We start from the raw sequence: 22,056 nt of genomic DNA on the forward strand, positions 1-22,056 counted from the left end.
AGTAAAATGTTGCTGATATCCTGATAAACATTTTACTAGTTAACCACTTTTTGATATCTTTCAAAAGAAGTGAGATATATAGGCTCAAAGTGGACGATCCGGGTGTCGTTCTATTAGAGGTTTTACGGTATATAGGAAAATTACAGTAAGAAGCACAATGGATAGAGAGGGAAAAATAAATTAATAAAATGAAGAGATCGAGTGGGTGGGGTGGGGGGATTTTTTTGAATTTTTGAAATTTTTTGAAAAATTAAAAGCGATTCGGGTCAAAATTACAGGGAAAATGGGGGAAAATAAATTAGTTCAATGAGCGGCTGATGAATTCGACGAGACGTTTGGCGTACTGAAAATTGGGAAAATTTTGGAAAAACTTTGAAAAAAAATTCCAAAAAAAATTTTTTTCTAATTTTGGAAATTTTTTTTAATTTCAGAAACATTTTTTTTAAAAATTATAATATTTGAAAAAAAAAATTTGTTTAAGAATTATTTTTTCAACTTTATAAGCATTAAAACAACAATTATAGGCCAATACGACCCGAAATTTTCAAATTTCCGGCCAATTTTTCCCTTTGTGTGTCCCATTTGTCCCTTACCTGCTCCGGTTTGACGGTGGAGATGTTCTCAGCATCCGAACCGTATTTCACAGTTTTCGCAGCAGTCGCACTGCGTTTTTTGATACCGTAGTACGTCAGAATGTCGACCAGTCCGATGAAATAGATTAGGTTTTTGTCAGAATCTGAAAACAAACTTTTTGAAAAATTTCGAAAAAAAATTTTTCCCAATTTTTGGCTGAAAATCGATTATTTCCAGCTTAAAATCTCCCGAAATTTTCAGAATTTTTACCTGGTGGACTAGCAATTGCATAGAACTCATCATCCAAATCTGGTCCACCGGAGACCCCGGGAAACGCGCCGCCAGTTGATGGAATCGGGGAGTCTGGTGGCGTTGGAGCCAGCTCGTCCCCAGATTCTTCGGAATTCTGTTCGATGGGACGGTTGGCGGCTTCCTGGGCGGCACGTTCGCAATCGTGGATTCCTGGAAAATTTTGAAGACTTTAATTGCGTTTCCCGTGTGATTTTCGTCATTTTGATACGCATATTGGCCTATTTTGAAGAAGTACGAATTTTGACGTCTTCTGAATTCTGAATCTCTTCTGGAGGGATTTTTCAAGAAATTTGACGACGTGAAAAGTGTTTCTTATGTGATTCCCGTCATTTTTATACCTATATTGATAGGTTTTGAGAGAATTCTTAATTTTGACGTCTTCTGGATTCTGAATTTCTAGCAAGGGGGTTTTAGTTAGTTCTGGAAGATTTTCGTGACGTCGAACGTGATTTTCACAATTTCCACGTCATTTTGGTACCCATGAAGACCCATTTCGGAAAATCGATTTTTCAGAATTCAGAAGACGTCAAAATCCAAAAAATTTAAAATTTTCGATAATCTTGACGACGTTGAAAGTAATGTTTATCACATTTCCATCATTTTGATACCTATAAAGACCCATTTTCGAAAAGTCGATTTTTCAGAATTCAGAAGACGTCAGAGTCCAGAATTTTCGATTTTTAACAATTTTCACGACGTTAAAGTTGTTTCTCTTAAAATTGTTGTTTGTTTGATACCCATATTGCTTGGGTTTTGGAAGATTTCAAATTTTGACGTCTTCTGTATTCTGAATCCCTTCTAGAAGAATTCTGGATAGTTTTAGACAATTCTCATGACGTTAGGCGTGTTTTTCAAAAAATTTGCGTCATTTTGATACCCATATTGATGGGTTTCGGTGGAATTTGAATTTTTTGAATTCAGAATTTCTGACGTCTTCTAGCTAAACGGCTCAAAGTAGACGGATTTCAGCGGATTTTTTTTTGGGATTTTCAGATTTTTTTTTTCGATTGCTCATCCCTGAATTTTAGACGTACCAACAAGAAGAGAATAATCCATCAAATGCATTCTCGTCAACCACTCCGTATCACTTGACAACATCTCCAGAAGCTGTTTGCTGGCTTCTGGAGGCAGATTCAGCTTCCAGTTCTGCTCCAAGAAGTCGTTATCCTTCAGTGTTGGCAGGTCTTTCGCCTTCTCCTTGTCAGAAGCGGCACGGGATACTGTAGATCCTTTGAGATCGAATTTCGTGTGAACACCGTATTTGCGGCCGAAGACGTTGCGCATCACGATGAGATAGGTTTCAGAGCCATCGATGGTTAGCCTGAAAATTTGAAATTTTTGGATTCTGACGTCTTCTGAAATTCAGATGTCTGCATTCTGGAGGTAAACTAGGTGGAATTATGGCAATATGGGTATCAAATGAACAGAAATTTTATACAAAACAAGGTTAACGACGTCAAAATTTTGAAATTTGAAAATTTTTGATTCTGACGTCTTCTGAATTGGGAAAAATCGATTTATCGATGATAGGTCAATATGGGTGTCAAAACGACGCAAATTTATTAAGAAAAGCTTCTAACGTCATCAAAATCCATAATCGCTCTAAAAGCCTAAAAACCTGAAAATTTCAAAGTCTCTTACCGATACAAGCCCAAATACTGTGGGAGAAGCGTCTTTCCCTGCTTCTCAACGACATATTGATGATAGTTGCGGAGAACCGAGTGTAGTTCAGCGACGGCTTCAGAGTCCATGGACTGAAAATTGGAATTTTCAGAAATTTTTTTCAAAATCTCAAATCCCACCTTAATCACAAATCTCTTATCATACGATATAAAGAATCGTGGCGTCGAATCCTTGGCAGATCCATCGAGAAGATCGGGTTCGGGCTCGTAGCTCGTCAAACTACGCAAATATTCGAAATTGTCCACGCCAAATTGCTCTCGAAGGTTCCGAAAAACGTTCGGACAGTACTCTTTGACTTTGTAGTGACTCGGCATGATGTCCTTGTTGAAGTTGTGGTTGTCGATTTTCACTTTTGAGTAGGCCTGAAGATCAAAATATTCCAAAAAAAATCAATTTTTGGAAATTTTCCCCGACCTTAAAGTCATCAGGCATCAAAAGCCCGGGCGGCGGAACGTGTAGCAATTGATCAACGGTATGATTGATACCCCACATGAAGACAGAGAGCAATGGCTCTTTTGCTCGGAAAAGCTTCCATTTTGGGACTAGAATCTTGCCTTTTCCCTTTTTCGACATCACTTTTGTCTTTTTCTTGGTTGACATTGCTGGAAAATAGCGAACATTTGAGAAAAAATGAGCTAGAATAGGCGGATAAAGCTAAAAAATAATAAATAAATAAATAAACAATTGCCCGAGAGGAGTACACGAGACCTGTCGTGGTGAGACGACAAGCAAAAATTAGGCATGCGCCTTTAAAGAAAGGTACGGTATTCTCAGAAAAAAGGAAATTTTGAAAAAAAGCGGAATACAACCACGCTCTAGTGATAAAAAGTCAAAAATAGCCATAAATTGAAGGGAAAACAAAATAATGTAATGTTTTGAGAGCGAAAAATGAGTCATGGGCTTTTTTTAGGGAGAGAAAAGAGAAAACGTATCAAAATCGATAAAGTGAGGGCTTTTGGTGCACCAGCCACCAGCCACCAGCATACACACACAGCAAAACATTGACCGAAAAATGTGAAAAGCGTCGGAAAAGGGGGCGAAAACGACGAGGAAGAAGGGCGCGCGTGCTGCATTACTCTAGTTTTCCCTCGGCGTGTCTGTGTCTCTCACCCCTTAACACACTAAGCTTCACTCTCTCGTTACGGGTAAAGACGGGACGAGGGACGAAATATCGACCCTCTCTCTCTCTCTCTCTCTCTCTCTCTCTCTCTCTCTCTCTATTTTCTGCCGAGATAGAGACGCAGAAAAAAGCGATAGCTAAATTTATTCAAATCGAATCATGATGACCGACTTTTTCGAGAAAAAAAAACTAGTTCTTTTTTCTTATATTCTCTCCTGGGTGAAAAATGAAAACGAAAAATTTAAAGGCGCAGCGCAGCCCCTCGAGGGACCCGGCGCGACAAAATGGGAAGATAATAAAACTAAAAGGCTTCTTCTCGTGCTCTTTTTTATGCCAAAGTGAATGAGCCTCTAGAGAAATGAGGAGGGAATGGAGAACGTTTCTTTCAAGGGAACAGAAACCAAACGGCTAAAAAATTTGAATTTGAGCTCATATTGTATCCCTTTTTAGGAATGGCTAGTTCAGCGGACCGTTTGAAACACTATACTTTATTTAAAATAGGTGAATTTTGTATCATGTTATAGCTCTTAAAATTTCCTACACTTGACATTTTTATTAGATCAAAAATGTCAATTTTGAAGAAAGTTATGAGCTGCCCAATACATACAAGGGGAGCTTATGCCCTCATTACTATTATAAGGCTCCTGGTAAAGCAACACGACAAACAAAAATATGAGAATTTTGTATCATGTCATAGGAAATTTTCAGAGCTACAAAATGAAATAAAATTCTTCCATTTTTAATGTCTATGGATCACAATGGAACCGGATAAACAACAAGTATGTCAAAAGGGGGAGGAGAGAGGGGGGGGGGGAGTCATGTTTCGTGTTTCGTTCCTGATTCCTAGCGTTGGTGACAATCTAGGCATGTTTTATATCATATTGTAGCCCTTGAAATATTCTACAAAATGATATAAAGCTCAGTTATGTTGAAACTACAAGGGGTCTAATAGAAGCTAGTGAAGCCAGAAGTCACTTTTTAGGATTAAGTGCCTGCCTGTTTTTACGACCCCTATGAAGAACTAGATGTAACTAAAGTTTATGGAGTTTTATATCATTTTGTACCTCTTTTAAAATTCTATATTTCAAAATTTAGATAAGTAAAACATATTGAAAATGATGCAAGTTATAACCCACAGATAAGGCTAGGCTTATAAAAGGGAGCACAGAGCCTCATTACCATTATAAGGCTCCTGGCCTAAACAACACGATGTACAAAAATATTAGAATTTTATATGATGTAATAGGAAATTTTGAGAGCTACAAAATGATATTAAATTTGACCATTTTTAATGCCTATGGGTCACAATAGACCCCGATAAACAAGAGGGATGTCAGAAAGGGGGAGAGGAGGAGTAACGTTTTGTTGTCTCAGATTCCTAGGGTTAGGAATTATCTAGTCATGCTTTATACCATTTTGTAGCTCTTAAACAGTTCTAAAAATAATATGAATCACTAATAGTTTAAGATTACAACGGGTGAAATAGGAACCCCTGAAACCACAAGTCACTTTTGGGAATCAAGCCTCTCTCTCTCTGGTTTGAGGAACCCGGTGAACGGCTAGATGTAACTAAAAGGTATATAGTTGTATATCATTTTGTACCTCTTTTAAAACGTTATATTTAAAAATTGAGATCCTTAAAAAATGATAAAAATGAAGCAAGTTATAACCCATAAAAGCTAATTTTAAGATGATTTTTGGCGGAGGTGGGAGAGGGGAACGTGATATTTTTCAACTTCAAAAAAGCATGATTTACAGACACCACCTTCTCTCCAATCAAATTAAAATTGAGTCAGCAGTGTTCAAAAACTGTCAAAACTACAATAGAAAATGGGTTTCTTCTTATCAGCATGACTATATATCACATGCCTCGAAATTATGAAATGGCATTTTTTAAGAAATTAATTTTTATTATTAATTTTTGACTAGCGAACATTACAATAATACCAACAAAAAAGGTAACACACAAGACACAAAATTTAAAAAAAAAGAAGACTCTCTGAGGAACAATTTTTCGATAAAAGCGTAATAAAGAAACCGGTTTTCGGGAAAGAAAGAGAAAACAATTTTTTTTTTAATTTTTAAATTTTTTTTTCAAAATGGGCAAGAACATTTAATTCCGCTTCAAATGATCGTCGTAGTTCTTTAAGAATGCGTCTGCAGCTGCACAAGCCTTGTCTGAAATTTCAGCCTCTCCTCTGGCAAAGGCAATCATTACACGATGGATGTAGAGGTATTGGATCTCGGTTTGAATACACTGGGCACGTTGTTTTCGGAGCTCGTTTGCGATCTGAAATTCAAATTTTTTAATGAAAAATTTAGGAAATTTTGAGAGCTACAAAATGATATAAAACTCGACAATTTTTTCGTTACATCTACTTTTTCACCGAGGCCTTCAAACCAGACAGACCCTTGATTCCCAGTTATGTCTTCAGTGGCTCCTATTCAACCGATTTTAACTACTATTCAAATTTTATATGGATCTATAGAATTTTTTAAGTACTACAAAATGATAAAAAATATAACCAGATTATTCTAAACCCTAGCCATCTAGACCGACGAAACATCCTCTGCTGACATCCTTATTGTTTATCGGGTTCTATTGTGACCCATAGGCATTAAAAATGGACGAATTTAATACCATTTTGTAGCTCTTGGAATTTCCTATTAAATCATATAAAATTATCGTATTTTTGTTAGTCATGTTTTTCACCAGGAGCAGTAGAAAAGCCTTGACGCTTGGGCGCCTTCTTGATAAGCCTTGTAAGTCTTGTGAAGCTCATAACTTTCTTCGAAACTATTACTTTGTATAAATCAAAATGTAAAATGTAGGAAATTTCAAGAGCTACAAAATGACATAGCATTCAATTCAGAAAATATATAGTGCTCAACCGGGCTCTTCGAACGAAGCAATGCAAGCTTTCTATCTTTCTAGAACTTCACGAAATTTGCTATAAGATTATCTAAAAATGGCTCAAAATTCCCTGACATGTCGTTTCACAAGATCTTATAATCCGCTTTCCGAGACGAGCCGGGCGTATCTACTGATCACCGAGAGCCCCAAAACCTCATCCCTATTATACGACTCCCAGTGAACCACACAATGAACAAAAATACATGAACTTTATACAATTTAATAGGAAATTTTTAGAGCTACAAAATGATATTAAATCTGTTCATTTTATATAGCTATGTTACAAAACAGAAGCCGATAAACTACAAGGATGTCAAACGAGGGGAGGAGTGGAGTGACGTTTCATTGTTCTAGATTTCTAGGGTTGCTAATTATTCAGTCATATTTTATATCATTTTGTTGCCCTTTAAAAGTTCTACAAACAAATACAAATAACAAATAATTCAAGATTACTAGAGGTCCAATAGGAGGCGCTGAAGCTTGAACTCATTTTTTGTAATCAAGTGTCTCTTTGGTTTCAGGGTCCCGGGCTAGATTTAACTAAAAACAAGCAAGTTATATATCATTTTGTACAGATTTAAAAATTCTACAATGTCTAAGATTCATAATTAAAAAATGATAAAAACGAAGCAAGTTATAGCCCACACAACATAAGACACTTTTTTTTTTGGAAACCAACCTCCTCAAAGTCCACCTTCACCCCTTTATTCAATCGAGTATATGCGAATTCCAGTGCAACCACACATCCAGTCCTTCCGATTCCAGCTGAGCAATGCACAACACACGGTCCCTGTCTGACTTGTGCCAAAAGACGTTGGGGAACGGTATGGCACTTCTCGTCGGGTACACCACGATCTGGCCAGCTGAAAAATTGTGTTTTAGGAGAATATTCATAGCTTCCTTCAAATTTGAGATTTTTAAATTAACTAAATTTTAAATAATAGATCCTGAAAAGGGCTACAAAATGGTATAAAACACATCAACCTTGGAAAATAGGAAACTGCTCTAAAATTACTTATACAGTTCAAGAGACTCACTTTGGCCACTTAATCAGGTTCACTCTGAGCTCTGACTTATCAGTTGGTTGCTCATTGGCTGCCACATCATCAGGTACAAACGTCACTGCCAAATTCACAACTTCGAATTCGTCACTGCTCTCGCCCATATTCTTGACTCGAATGCATCCATACGTCTCCTCTTCTCCGTTCGATGGCCAATACATTACACATTTCGGGCGGCCTTCTTCAATTACTCTGAAACATTCGGCAAAAATAAATATTCGTATTTGGCTAGAATGGAGCTTCATTTTTGTAGTTCACTGTTTTTCAATAGATGTTTTGGTTCTTGAGATATGCGCCTTTAAAGATTGGATGACTTGGCGCTGGCACCTACGCGGCCACCAAAGGGCACATATCTCGAAAGCCATAAAAGCTAACAAAAAACTGCAAATTATAGAAATGTGCAAAATGAAATTTCCTACATTTTTCAATTAACAAATTTTACTAACTGTTTTGTTTTATGAGATATGCGCCTTTGAATATTGGACGCCTTGGCCCCCATTAAGGGGAGCGCGCCGAGGCGTCCAATCTTTAATGGCGCATATCTCAAAAACGAGAATAGCTATTAAAAATCCATCAACTAGAAAAATGAAGCATTTTCCTTACTCTATAATCTCTACCATTCATTTCTTAGCTATCTCAGCGATTTTACCCACCGACAAAGCATCAAAATACTCTGCGCCCTCTCCTGAAAAACCATCCTCCAAAAATCGTGTGTGGTATACTGTAGCGGGCCTTGTGTACAGATAAATGTGTTGTGGAGATATGGATTTTTGACATAATTTGCATGAATGTAGTCTCCTTGTTTGCTAGCATCAATCGTCAGCTTTACACGAGTGTTGTCACGACAGACAACGTCTGAAATAGAAATATTTGGTTGGTTTCGGAAGTTTTAAAGTTGTCGAATTAATCTGAAAATATGGAAGAATATAGAATAAAAATTGAGCTTCATTTTTGTAGTTGAACACTATTCGTAGCTCTTCTATATTTAGAGCTATGCGCCTTTAAAAGTAGGGTGCTCCCCCGCCGCCGGCGCCCCTTGCCACCGGCACCTTTGGGCGCCCGCCAACTTTAAAGGCGCATATCTCCAAAACCAAAAACGCTAGAAAAAAGTTGTCAACTACAAAAATGAAGCTCTATTTCTATTCTATATACTCTCAAAGTTTCAGACGAATCTGCCTCTTTTGACTCACCCGAATATCGATTTTTGTGCATATTAATCTTAAAGGCGTCAAAACTCAGCGACGAATCCAGCTGAGCGTCCAGTTTCCGGTATTGTTTCGCTAATCCATCGATTCCTAACTTTTCAGTGGAGAATATGAAATTTTCTAACGTCTTCACATATTCACGATGGTGGTCCGATTCGCTCTGAAAGTAAATGGTTCTTGATTTTGGAGGATTTTTTCAAAAATTGACTTTTTTGTAATTATTATTATTGTTGCTATTGTTATTATTGTTGGTATCTTCTGACTCAAAAAACTGATAGATTGGTGTGCCACGTGGCGGTGCGGCAGCTTTGATTCTGCCTCGAGAGAATTTACAGCGCATTTTTTGGATATCTGGAATTTATGATCTGGAGAAGTAGTACATAAGGAAAGCAAGCCAATCGGAAAGAAAGAAGTAGAGATAAATAAAAATACGGATATCTCCAAATCCATAAAAGATAGAAAATTGCATTATTCACAAAAATATAGATCTTGAAATTCTACATATTTTAGCAGTTGACAACATTTTTGTAGCTACTGTAGTTTAAGAGATATGCGCCTTTAAAGTTGGCGCGCGCCAAAAGGCAAGCGGTGGCCCCTTTGATGGTGGACGCCGAGGCGTACAATATTTAAAGGCGCATACTTCAAAAAAGAAAAAGTTATTAAATACAATAATTTACATCTTGAAATTCGAAACATTTTTGCAATTAAAACATTTGTTCTAGCTACTGTAGTTTAACAAGGGAGTTACTTGAGGGAGCGGGTTTAACTTTTTTTGAGGTTTTGGGAGCAGATAGAAGAGCTTATGAAGATCAGCAAACTGCTCACGTGAGCTGAGTTATGACCTAGAAAAGTTTCCCTATGATTAAGCAATTTCTCGTGAAATTTTTTTCACTGAATAGTGTATTTTTTTTTTAAACAATAGATTTCAATTAGCAGTGTGGTAAAGTGGTAAAATGGCAAGTTCAGAGGAGGAAGGTTGTAGGTTCGATTCTCCCGATCCCAAAAATTTTGCAAAATTTTTTTTGTTTTGTTTTAAGCTGCCATAACTGGCTCTGGAATAAAATTTACGCAATTTAAACATGTTCTTCGGGAGTTTCTCGTTATAAATAGGCATTTTCCAGAATAAAAACAGACATTTAATTTCGAAGCAATACTGAATTGCAATATTGCAATATTGATATTGCAATATTGATTGAGCAGTTTGTAATCGAATGCCCCCAATGTGTTTAGAATCCTCAACTAATTTTTCAATGAAAAAAAACAAAAAAATTTTGAAAAATCTTCGATAAACCCATGAGCATATTTGTGAATTTCTTCAAAAATTAAATGTCTGTTTTTATTCTGGAAAATGCCTTTTTATAACGAGAAACTCCCGAAAAACATGTTTAAATTGCGTAAATTTTATTCCAGAGCCAGTTATGGCAGCTTAAAATAAAACAAAAAGAAATTTTGCAAAATTTTTGAGATCGGGAGAATCGAACCTACAACCTTCCTCCTCTGAACTTGCCATTTTACCACTTTACCACACTGCTAATTGAAATCTATTGTTTTAAAAGAAATACACTATTCCGTGAAAAAAATTTCACGAGAAATTGCTTAATCATAGGGAAACTTTTCTAGGTCATAACTCAGCTCACGTGAGCATTTTGCTGATTTTTTAACAAATTTGGAATCTTCATAAGCTCTTCTATCTGCTCCCAAAATTTCAAAAAAAGTTAAACTCGCCCCCTCAAGTAACTCCCTTGTAAGAAATATGCGCCTTCAAAAAGAGAAGAGCTCTGAACCTACCAGCAGAGGGGAGCTAATGCTTTAAAGGCGCATATCACAAGAACCACAAGAGCTTGAAAAATTTGACTAATTAGTAAAATGTAGATCATAAAATTTTACTTATTTTTGTAATTTAAATTTTTCAAATAGCTACAGTAGTTTTGCAGATATGCGTTTTTGAAAACGAGGAGCCTAAAAGCGCCCACTCCCTTCTTCCGGGCGCAGCTCCTAGAGGCACTCTATTTTTAAAGGCGCATAATTAAAAAACCATGAAAGCTAGAAAAAAGTGGATAATTATAAAAATGTAGATCATAGAATTTTACAACATTTTACAATTTTAAAAATTCTCTAGGAGAGCTATGCGCCTTTGAACTTTAGGAGCTCTGCAGTAACCTAAACCACGGAACTACGTATGAAACGGTACTTAAGTTTAGCAGTAAGAGGGTGTCTAACCTATGTACTTCGGGGATAGAGTTTACAACAAAAAAAAGAGGTTGGTGCAAAACGGAACAGATCTGTATCTATCTAACAGAAGAAACGAGACAAGTGGTCAATAGGAACAAGAAGAAGATATTTTTAGGAAAATAGAGAGAGAGAGAGAGAAATAGATATAAGTGGATATATCCCTGTTCGACACTTGACCATTATATGAGCAATGAAATTTTTTTCTGTTTGTTTTTTTTTTCTGGAGAGATGGTTTAGAATATAAGAAGGTGCTCAGAAGGATCAGGAGATTTGCAGAAGCTTAGAAAGCTCTGGAAGATCAAAAGATATTTTATCAATGATTTTCATGCTTTTTTGAAGCTCCAAGGGATTTTATAGAAGGTCCAAAGCTACGTGCAGGGTGCAAAACAAAACTCAAACTTTCTAGGAAACCAAAAAGTATTCAAAAAATGAAAAAAAAATTGCGCGAACGTTTTTTTTTTGTGTGCTTTCCTTCGAAGTTTTGTGTGTTAAGTGGGATGACCCAAGACCCTCTTGACAGGTTTTAGGGAGAGAGATAGAGAGACGCAGACAAAGAGTTTTATGATCGAGATCTGAAGAATCCGCCGCACATTTTTATGTGATGTCATTGGACAAGTTTTTTTTGAGCTATACGTTTTTAAAGCCCTCAAAATTTTAGCTAGGACAGTTCGATTTTTCTGAAATTCATGCAGTTTGTTCAGCAGAAAAAGAACTTCATTTTTGCAGTTCACAATTTTTTCCTAGCTACCGTAGTTTTGGAGATATGCGCCTTTAAAAATTTGGGCACCTCGGCGCCCCCTACTGGAGAGGCCGCGGCGCGGTTGAGAATGAGCAATGTTTAAAGACACATAGCTGAAAAACTACGGTAGCCACAAAAAGGTGTCAACTGCAAAAATGAGCAAAATTAAATGTTCTACATTTTTCTAGTAAGCAACTTTTCTCTAGCTACCATAGCTTTTGAGATGAGCGCTTTTAAAGTTAGCACGCCTGGTCACCTCTGCGCCCCTATGGCGGGTGCTGATTGTGAGGCGACCAGTCTTTAAAGGCGCATATCTCATGAACCAAAAAAGGTACAAAAAAGGCACAAACAACAAAAAGATGTAAAACTAAATTTCCTATATTTTTATAGTTAAACACTTTTGATTAGCTTTTTTGTTTCTAGAGATATGCGCCTTTAAAAACTTAGCCGCGTCGGGCGCGCGCACCATCGAAGGGGCCGCGGCGCGTTTGAAGAAGCACATTCTTTAAAGGCGTATATCTCCAAAACTACGGTAGCTACAAAAAAGGTGCCAACTACACAAATGAAGCTCTAGTTTCAATTAACATATTCTAAAATTTTCTGTTAAGGCTGTTTTCGAAAACTTTCAAAAATACAGTATAATAATTCTTGATTTTTTCTCTTTCCTGTTTTTGCAAAATTCAATTTAATAAGTTGATAGGATTAAATTTTCAGATTAAAATCTATCAATTTTTTCTCTAAATTACAGTACCTCTGTCCCATTGGAACTTTGTGCCGACGCCGGACGCTTCTCATTCAGATTGTTGTTGTTTTTGGCTTTTTTATCTTTGGTCTTCTTATCACTAAACAATTTCAGCATATCCATCGACTGTACAATAGCAGCAGAAGTGAGACTACGGTAGTGAGCAATGATTTTTTTTCTGAAAAAAAAATAAAAAATTTCAAAATAAAAAAAATTGGATGGGGGCTGAAAAAGAGGGGGGACAAAAAAGGAAAGATGACTCATCCGGAAAGATGAGAAACGTCATTTTTCAATCAATCAATATTATCATATGACATGGAAAAATACATTTTGGACAGCAAAAGAAAGAACATTGGGAGATGACGAATAGTCCTTTTTTTTGAAAAAATTGGGAAATTCTCTTTTCCAGAATTCCCATTTTCCGGTTCCAATTGATTGATTAATTGTTAGACGTCATTTTTTATAATTCAAACCGCACAAAAAATTTTTTTGAAGGAATTAAAATCGGGAAAAAAAACGGAAAGAATGTTGGAAGAATGGAGAATTATGTGTCAATATCAATGGGGTTTTTTTTGCTGTTACTGATAAGAGCATGAGGAGAAGAATGATAGGAAAATATCAATTGAGAAGGAGAGCGAGAGCTGGAAATTCAGTTTTTGAGAGGAAGAGGAAATTTTGAAAGATTGAGAAAAGTAGATTTTTGAAGATTTTTTGAATAAAACATTTGGAAATTAGTAATTTTTTTCAATCTCAAAAGATTAGAGTACTGTAGAATCAAATCTTGAGAATTTCGTTTTTTGTTTCATATTTTAAAGTTATGGAATTTTTTCGGAATAGGTCTGAAAATTCTAGGAAGATTGTGGAAATTCAAAAACTTCAGAAATTCAGAGAAATTCCACTGAAGGCGTAAATTGAAAAGTCGAGAATTCAAAAGTACAAAAAGTTTCAAAAAATCCAAAAACTAAGGAATTTTAAAAAATTCCAAAAATCAACAAAAATCAAAGAATCGAAGAATTAGAAAATTCAAAAAAAATCGAAGCATTGCAATTTAAGAAATTTTCGAAATTTCAAGATTTTGAAAATCAATTCAGAAGTTCCAGAGTTGTCAGAAATCTCCAAAATCAAAGTCAAAAATCAAAATTTGAAAAATGTCCAAAGTCCCTTAATTTTCAGAAAATTTGAAATTCAAACAAAGGCCAAAAATTAGAAAATTCAAGATTCCAAAAACCCTCAGGATTTTTGAAAAATTCAGATCTTCCAAAATTCTAGATTTTTTCCAACATTTCCAAAATTCTACAAAATTGAAAATTCCAAAGTTAGGAAATTCCCGAAACGAAAAATTCCAAAACTCCAGGAAATTCACAAGTTCCAGAATTTGAAAAAAAAAATCAAAAAATCCGAAATTCAACAGAATTCCGAAAATAGAAAAATCAAATTTCAGAAAATTCAAAAGTTGGGAACTTCCACTTTTCTAGAAAAGTCCAAAATTCGACAAAATGTCGGAAATCAAAAAATCCAAAATACCAGAAATTTAAAAATTTTGAAATTTCAACATTTCTAGAAAATTCGAAAAACGCGAAAATTCCTATAATACAAAGATTTCAAAAATCGTCTAAAATCTAAACTTTGAAAATGCAAGACTCCAAAAATTCTGGCAGATGCAAAAATTCCAGAAAAACCAAAAATTCAATATTTTCTAAAAAATTCCAAAAAACAAGGAATACCAGAAAATCCGAAAAAAATCAAGTTCCGGACCAAAATTCAGCATCTAACGCTTCTTTTGTAAAAACTGAGAAACCATCTGACGCACAATGGGGAGACTACACAACACAAGACAGTTTTTTGTGTCTGTTTCGGAGCGAAATTCAAACAATTACTCATCGAAAAAGAAGGAAAAGAGATTGAAAAAACAATGAAAATAGAAGAGAGACGCAGAGAAAGAAAGGAGAGAGAGAGAGAGAGTTATGATGAAACACATTTTATATTGTTGGAGGTTAGACAGACAAAAAAAAGTTTTTGGTAAGTTTATTTTTATTTGGTTGGTCACATGGTGGTTTTGGAAAAACCATGTTCCTCTCTTTTCGGAAGTTGTAGTGTAGTGAAAGTGAAAAAAAGTGAAAGAGAGACAGACAGAGAAAAAAACAAGTTTTAATTTTTGAATCAAAACAACATTGGTTTTCTTTGTTCTATTTGAGTTCAATTATCTCGATTTCTAACAGAGATAACAAAAAGTGGTCAACTAAGGAAATGTGCAAAATTTAAAAAGAAATGTTTTCTTAATTAACAGTTTTTCAGTATTTCAATTAACTAATGGGATAATTAAGGTGAAAGGTGGATAATGTACCATGACCCCTGGCGGGAGGTGGTCTGACCTTTGCACCGTATTATCTCTATTCCTAAGAAAGATACCAAAAAGTAGCCAACTAAAAAAATGTGTGAAATTTTAAAAGGAACATTTTATTAGTTGATAGCTTTTTGATAACTTTCTTAGGAACTAAGATAATTAAGGTTAAAAGGAAACAGTTAGCCACGCCCCCTCCTTCCAAAGAAAGGGGGAGGGGGAGAGGACGCCGCCGGGGCGATCAGGGAACCACAATTTTGCACCGTATTATCTCGGTTCCTGAGAAAGATACCAAAAAGTGGTCAACTACAAAAATGTGTGAAATTTAATAAGAAACTTTTTATAGGTTGACCGTTTTTAGATAACTTTTTCGGGGAATTAGATAATTGAGGTTAAAGTTGAACGGGGCAGAAAATGTATATTTTGCAAAGTTAAGCAAGGTTAAGTATATTTTGCAAGGTAGTTGGGATCTTTTTTGAGAAGAAAACTATAAATTTTTAGGTTTTGTAGTCTTTGAGATTCTGGAAAATTTGATCAGTTAAAACAATTTGAAAAACATAGTCATCCTCTTCTTTTTTAAATAATATTTTCATTCCAATTTCTCTTTTTACACTAGATTCTAGAAATTCAAAAGAGAAAAATAAACGATTTAAAAATAGTAAAAATAAAATCATCATCATCATCAAAAAGCAATAGGGTTGACACTGACTGGAGAGAGAGAGAGAGAGAGAGAGAGAGAGAGAGAGAGAAAGGATAAGTCTCCCTCACCACCACCACCACCATCTCTATTGTGTACACATAGAGACGACACAAAAGAGCCGAAAAAAAGAGATTTTGAAAGATGAGCAATCTGGGAAGAGACGCAGATAGGCTGAAGGGCGCGTGCCCCCACGGGTCCTGGAAAATAGAGTCAGAGGGGAAATAGTGTGGAAGAAGGAGAGGGTAGGTAGGGATTTTGATTTGACGGATTGCTGTGGCCATCTTCCATCATTTGGAGGTTTAACCTTTTTTTTTTGAATTTTGTATTAGCGGGAAATTGATTTATTTGAAAATGACCAACAAAATGAACATAAAATTTTAAGTCTTCCTGGACCACCACAATGCATCCGAGGACGATTCTCTCGTTTTTCAGACGGCTCAGCTTTTCTGGATGCGATTTTTCTACCAAGTCGTAGTGATGCTCAATCGTCTTATGTTGAAAAAATGTTTGGTTTGTCGAATTTTCTGAAATTTCAGTTTTATTTTTGCAATTGACACTTTTCCTATAGCTACCGTAGTTTTTGAGATATACGCATTTAAAGAATTGGTCCCATTAGTAGTGAGCGCCATGGTGTGCCAACTTTAAAGGCGCATATCTCAAAAAATACGGTAGCTAGGAAAAAGTTGTAAACTAAAAAAATGTAGAAATTTTGATCTGGCACATTGAAATAATTTCAAAATTTTTAGCACTTTTCTCAGGAATGAAGATAATAAAGTGCAAAGTTTCGGCTCCCTGCCCCTTCCTTTTTCCTGGTCTTGACGAGAGTCTTGACGAGGTCCTTGAAGAAGAATTCCGTGTGTCCGTACGCCATTAAAAAACATATCTCTCCAATTCGACTTGTCAAGTTCAGAAGACGTCGAAGATCCTGTTTAGCCAGATCCCATGCATATTTCCTTGGAAGCTCGGTGGACTTGTCGCCAACGATCACTCGACAGCCATAGTCCATTGCCTCGTAATTGCATTTCAATTCATCAATCCAAAACTCGGCTCCTCTTTCGGTAACTTCAACAAAAACAAAATCGACATCGATTTTCAGGAAATCGATTCCCTTCCGAAGAGTTTTCGAGGTGTTCCGAAGGCTTAGCTTTTCCATAAACGTCAAATACTTCAGTAGTTCTTAAAAGACATCAATCGGGAGACCTTCGAAAGACAAGGGGATTCTGAAAATTAAATTGAATCAAACAGAATTGCTCTGGACTTGAAATACTGACTTTGTAGTAGAGTTCAATGAAGAGACTGGGGCCGATATTTCCAAATCCATCGATTTAGAAGGACTGACGATTTGGAGACAAGAAGCTGGGGCATCTGATATGGAGCTGACACGACCGTATCTTCTTTTCTTTACTGTAGGTTCTCCTGGCAACGGGGAGGAAGGTGGCGGCGAACTCATGCTTTTAGAAGACGCTGGAAAAGAAACAATTCTTTAGACATTCAGAAGAAATGAGAAGAAATGAGAAGAAAAATTGTACATCATATATTGATACTTATAGATTTTTTTCAAACAGAACAACAATAGATAAAATTACTGTGAAGACATTAAAAAACTATATCTCTTATAGGAATCGAGATAAGTGAGCTTAAAGTTGACAGTGTGGCCTTGGGAGTTGAAATATCAACTTAAAAATAACTTTCAACGTTAAGCTCAGTTATCTCGGTTCCTGTAAAAGATATAAAAAAAAGTGTCAACTGATAAAATATTGCTGATATTATGATAATTATTTTATCAGTTGACCATATTTTGATATCTCTTAAAGGAACCAAGATAATTGAGCTCAAAGTTGACAGTGTGAGAGTTCATATATTACAGGAGTTTACGGTAGATATTATTTGAGCCAATTCGACAAGAATTCAAAGTTTTAGTTCTAAAAATGATTCTTCTTTTCCTAAATTCGAAAAAATGGAAAAACTGAGAAAATTTCAGTAAAATCTGAGAAAATATAGCAAAAAAACAAAAAAAAAATGATATCAAAAAGGCATAAAAAGACATAAATGAAGATTTTTAAAAAATGTAAAAAGTATTTATTTTTATAATTATTGATTATTCAGAAATCCTAAGCAATCATAAGCAAAACTAGTCCAAATTAAACCAATTTTTGATCCAAAAACTGCTTCATCACTTCACACAACTCCGCGATATCGATTCGTTTCTCAGTTGCCTCATTGATCAGATTCCGAAGTCGATTGAAACTTTTCGAATTCCCATTCCTCGCCTTCTCCACCAATTTCTCGTTTCTCCTCATCATATCCCCCACTAATCTCTCGATTTCTCTGGTATCCTCGATTCTCCACAATTGATGCTTCTCCACGAATTCTGTGACGCCTTCTTCTTCTCCTTCAGAAGAATCTCCTTCAAAAGTCGTTGAGTAGTAACGAAGGAGGTCCAGGACTCGAAGATGGGTCAGACGACGTTGGCGGACCAGATTCAGAAGTGTCATGAATTGGCGAGCGAAGAATTCACTGGAAAATCAATAATTAGAAAAATCAATACTTAATTACTAATTAATTACCTCTGCGGCGGATAATTGCACTTTGATCTCTGCATGGTCGTTTTCAACTGCTTCATCCAGTACAGTATCTCCTCAGCAGACACTGAGGAATCTCGAAGACGAATGCATCGTTTTACAAAGGCCAGAAGATCCGGGTCCTCCTGAAATATCGATTTTCAAAATTTTCAAAATTTTCAAATTACCGCTATATGAATGGAGCTACGCGGATCGAATCCAATCACATCTCTCAAATATTCGAAATCCGCTTTTCCCGCGTTTTTCATCTCTTCCTCTGCCATTGTCAGCCATTCCTCCTTGATTCTGGAATTTTTTAGCTGCAATTACTGCTAATTAGGGTTAATTACAGTAGTTGGGCATTGAGAAATCCGAATTTTCCGTTTAAAAATAGCAAAAATCGTCATATTTTTTCTCATTTTTTTCTCCTATTTCTAATTTTAATTACTGCTAATTAGGGTCAGTTGCAGTAATTAGGCATTGAAAAATCCGAATTTTCAGTTGAAAAATAGCAAAAATCGATGTTTTTTTTTGAATTTTTAAAAAGAAGATTTTAGGTCAAATTTCAGCAAAATTGATCCCAATTAGGATAAATTACAGTAATTAGACATTGAAAAATTCGAATTTTCAGTTTTAAAATGTCTAAAACATCAATTTTCAGTCAACTTTTCAGATTCCAAATCCTCCAATCACACCTCAATTTGGGTAAATTGGGCTCGACCATAAATCGATAGTCCGTATCCACGTCATCCTTCTCCCTCATCGATACGGTCCGCCCGTCCTGATCGGCGGCTCTGGTCTCTTTTTGAACTGTCCCGTTCGAATTCAAAATTTCAAATTGGCGCGCAATTTCGAAATTAATGGCTGTGTGAATGGTTCGAATGCTGTTCATGTTCTTGATTTCCGTTCGGGTGCCTGGAACAGAATTTTGAGTTACTGTAGTTTCTAAGATCCTCGGATTACTGTAGATTACTGTAGTTTCTAGGACCCTGGGATTACTGTAGTTTCTAGATTACTGTAGTTTCTAGGATCCTGGGATTAATGTAGGTTTTAGGATCCTGGGGTTACTGTAGTTTCTAGGATCCTGGGATTACTGTAGCTTCCAGGATCCTGGGATTACGGTAGTTTCTAGATTACTGTAGTTTCCAGGATCCTGGGATTACTGTAGGTTTTAGGATCCTGGGATTACTGTAACTTCCAGGATCCTGGGATTACTGTAGTTTCTAGATTACTGTAGTTTCCAGGATCCTGGGATTGCTGTAGTTTCTAGGATCCTGGGATTACTGTAGGTTTTAGGATCCTGGGATTGCTGTAGTTTCTAGGATCCTGGGATTACTGTAGGTTTTAGGATCCTGGGATTGCTGTAGTTTCTAGGATTCTGGGATTACTGTAGTTTCTAGGATACTGGGATTACTGTAGTTTCTAGATTACTGTATTTTTCAGGATCCTGGGGTTACTGTAGGTTTTAGGATACTGGGATTGCTGTAGTTTCTAGGATCCTGGGATTACTGTAGTTTCCAGGATCCTGAGATTACTGTAGTTTCTAGGATCCTGGGATTACTGTAGTTTCCAGGATCCTGAGATTACTGTAGTTTCTAGGATCCTGGGATTACTGTAGTTTCTAGATTACTGTAGTTTCTAGGATCCTGGGGTTACTGTAGTTTCTAGGATCCTGGGGTTACTGTAGTTTCTAGGATCCTGGGATTACTGTAGCTTCCAGGATCCTGGGATTACTGTAGATTTTAAAATTCTGGGGTTATTGTCAGAATTATAAAATGCGACTTCGGTAGGCGAGAATTCCCAAATTTTGATTTTTTGGAGTTTTCGAAAATTTAAGAATTTCCTTAATTTCCGATTTTTTGAATATTCCAAAATTTTGGTATTTCTAAAAATGTAAATTCTTCGATTTTCCAAAATTTTTGTGATTTTTTAAACTCCAATTTCTTGAATTTTTAAAATTTTTGGTTTTTTTTCCAAATTTCAATTTCACCAAAATTTGGAATTTTTAAGATTTTCGATTTAAGGAATTTTTAGAGTTTCTTTTTTTTTGAATTTTCATAATTTCCCAAAACCCTGGAATTCTCAAAATTTCAATTTTTTGATTTTAAAATCTTTTAGGAAAACTTTTAAAAATTTTGAGATTTCAAAAAGTTCAGATTTTTTGAATTCTAAAAAAGTTTCAAGTTTTCAATGTTTTGCTAGAGATTTTAAGTCATTTTTTGGCTTTCTGATATCGATTTTCGCTCAATTTTGGTCATTCGATTTTCAGCCGAATTCTAGAAAAATCCAGAAAAATTAATTCGAATTTCGCCTCTGATTGTTCCGAATTTTCAGAAATTGCTAAAAATTTGAATTTCCATTCCTTCAACAAATTCCAGACCTTTTTTGAGCTTTTTAAATGTCAGTTCAGGGCCAATTTGAAGCGATTTTCAGACCGCTTTTCGTGCCAATTTCAAGCTATTTTCAGCCAAATTCCATAAAAAATCGCCCCCCATCAATTCCAGGTGCACGTGCAGCTGAACACCAAAACGAAGCTATTCTCGCGATGCCCCACCACCGACTCCTCCCCGAATCGACGGGTTCTACCATTCGATATGGCCACCCCGGGAACTCTTCCATCCCTAAACTCTCAATGTATTTATCGTGCATTGAAAATGGCACGTCTTCTGAATTGCCACGTGTCAGAATGGTCGAGATTCGACCGGAAACACTACTTCTATGGGGATATGCCGGCTGGCTATCAGATCACTCAGAATCACCATCCTATTGCCAAAAATGGAAATTTCGGTTTTTGGGTTTTCGATGAGCATCTGGATGTGCCTTATTGGAAAGAGGTACTGTAGTAGATTGGGTTTTCTAGGCCAAAATGACACGTCGTCAGCCATAGCTTGCTGATGACGTGGCGCATTCAGAAGAAGCTTCTCAAAAGGGGCGGAGCCTAAATTACAAAATGTTCTCCGGAAAACTTCCCCGGAAAATAGCCTAGTTTAGGCTCCGCCCACTGACTCCGCCCATTTTATTTTCTAATTAGTCCCATTTTTCCAGGTGAAAATCCTTCAATTGCAATTGGAACAAGATTCCGGGAAGACGATTCATCTACCGTCAACGTCTTCAGAAGGAGGAGAAGGTCCCAAATCTCTAATTGACTATAATCGCGCTGGATGCGCCTTGATTGAAATCGTGACGTCTCCATGCTTCGAGACGGCGATTGAAGCGATTCGATTCGTTCAAACCCTTAGATTATTGATTATTCATCATAACTTATCGAATGGAGAGCTGCATAAGGGACACTTGAGAGTTGATGCGAATGTGTCGTTGGAGAGGGATACTGTACCTGGTGAGTCTAGGATCTAGCCTTGAACCAGAGGATTTGGGATCCAGGATCCTAGAAACTACAGTAAGCTACGGCAATCCTCACGAAGGATCCTAGAAACTACAGTAATCCCAGGATCCCAGAAACTACAGTATTCCCAGGATCCTAGAAACTAAATTATTCTGAGGATTCTAGAACCTACTGTAATCCTACCGAAGGATCCTAGAAACTACTGTATTGAACGGAATTATAAAACTGCGACCTGCGGTGTACTATTTCTAATTTTAATTACTGCTAATTAGGGTCAGTTGCAGTAATTAGGCATTGAAAAATCCGAATTTTCAGTTGAAAAATAGCAAAAATCGATGTTTTTTTTTGAATTTTTAAAAAGAAGATTTTAGGTCAAATTTCAGCAAAATTGATCCCAATTAGGATAAATTACAGTAATTAGACATTGAAAAATTCGAATTTTCAGTTTTAAAATGTCTAAAACATCAATTTTCAGTCAACTTTTCAGATTCCAAATCCTCCAATCACACCTCAATTTGGGTAAATTGGGC

The 22,056-nt window shown here is 36.2% G+C and overlaps 4 protein-coding genes across 4 annotated transcripts; 1 reads left to right on the forward strand and 3 right to left on the reverse strand.

Moving 5' to 3' along the window:
• Positions 1–298: 298 nt before the first annotated feature.
• Positions 299–3,168, reverse strand: Cbr-ppk-2 (the record flags this gene model as incomplete). The annotated part of the gene is made up of 7 exons (XM_045243347.1): positions 299–343; positions 594–736; positions 844–1,006; positions 1,924–2,206; positions 2,527–2,639; positions 2,688–2,930; positions 2,983–3,168. 7 exons carry the CDS (start codon positions 3,166–3,168, stop codon positions 299–301), a joined length of 1,176 nt encoding a protein of 391 aa, XP_045095679.1.
• A 2,633-nt stretch (positions 3,169–5,801) lies between these two features.
• CBG15108 lies at positions 5,802–12,698 on the reverse strand (the record flags this gene model as incomplete). The annotated part of the gene is made up of 6 exons (XM_002642799.2): positions 5,802–5,978; positions 7,282–7,465; positions 7,640–7,855; positions 8,317–8,518; positions 8,854–9,028; positions 12,591–12,698. 6 exons carry the CDS (start codon positions 12,696–12,698, stop codon positions 5,802–5,804), a joined length of 1,062 nt encoding a protein of 353 aa, XP_002642845.2.
• A 5,065-nt stretch (positions 12,699–17,763) lies between these two features.
• CBG15106 lies at positions 17,764–19,075 on the reverse strand (the record flags this gene model as incomplete). Its single annotated transcript, XM_002642798.2, has 4 exons — positions 17,764–18,139; positions 18,190–18,329; positions 18,372–18,489; positions 18,879–19,075. 4 exons carry the CDS (start codon positions 19,073–19,075, stop codon positions 17,764–17,766), a joined length of 831 nt encoding a protein of 276 aa, XP_002642844.2.
• Positions 19,076–20,777: 1,702 nt separating this feature from the next.
• On the forward strand, positions 20,778–21,852 carry CBG15105 (the record flags this gene model as incomplete). The annotated part of the gene is made up of 3 exons (XM_045243348.1): positions 20,778–21,017; positions 21,229–21,520; positions 21,842–21,852. 3 exons carry the CDS (start codon positions 20,778–20,780, stop codon positions 21,850–21,852), a joined length of 543 nt encoding a protein of 180 aa, XP_045095680.1.
• Between the last annotated feature and the right edge of the window lie 204 nt (positions 21,853–22,056).

This window comes from Caenorhabditis briggsae, assembly GCF_000004555.2.
Source record: "Caenorhabditis briggsae complete genome, chrIII, whole genome shotgun sequence".
Lineage (NCBI taxonomy): Eukaryota > Metazoa > Nematoda > Chromadorea > Rhabditida > Rhabditidae > Caenorhabditis > Caenorhabditis briggsae.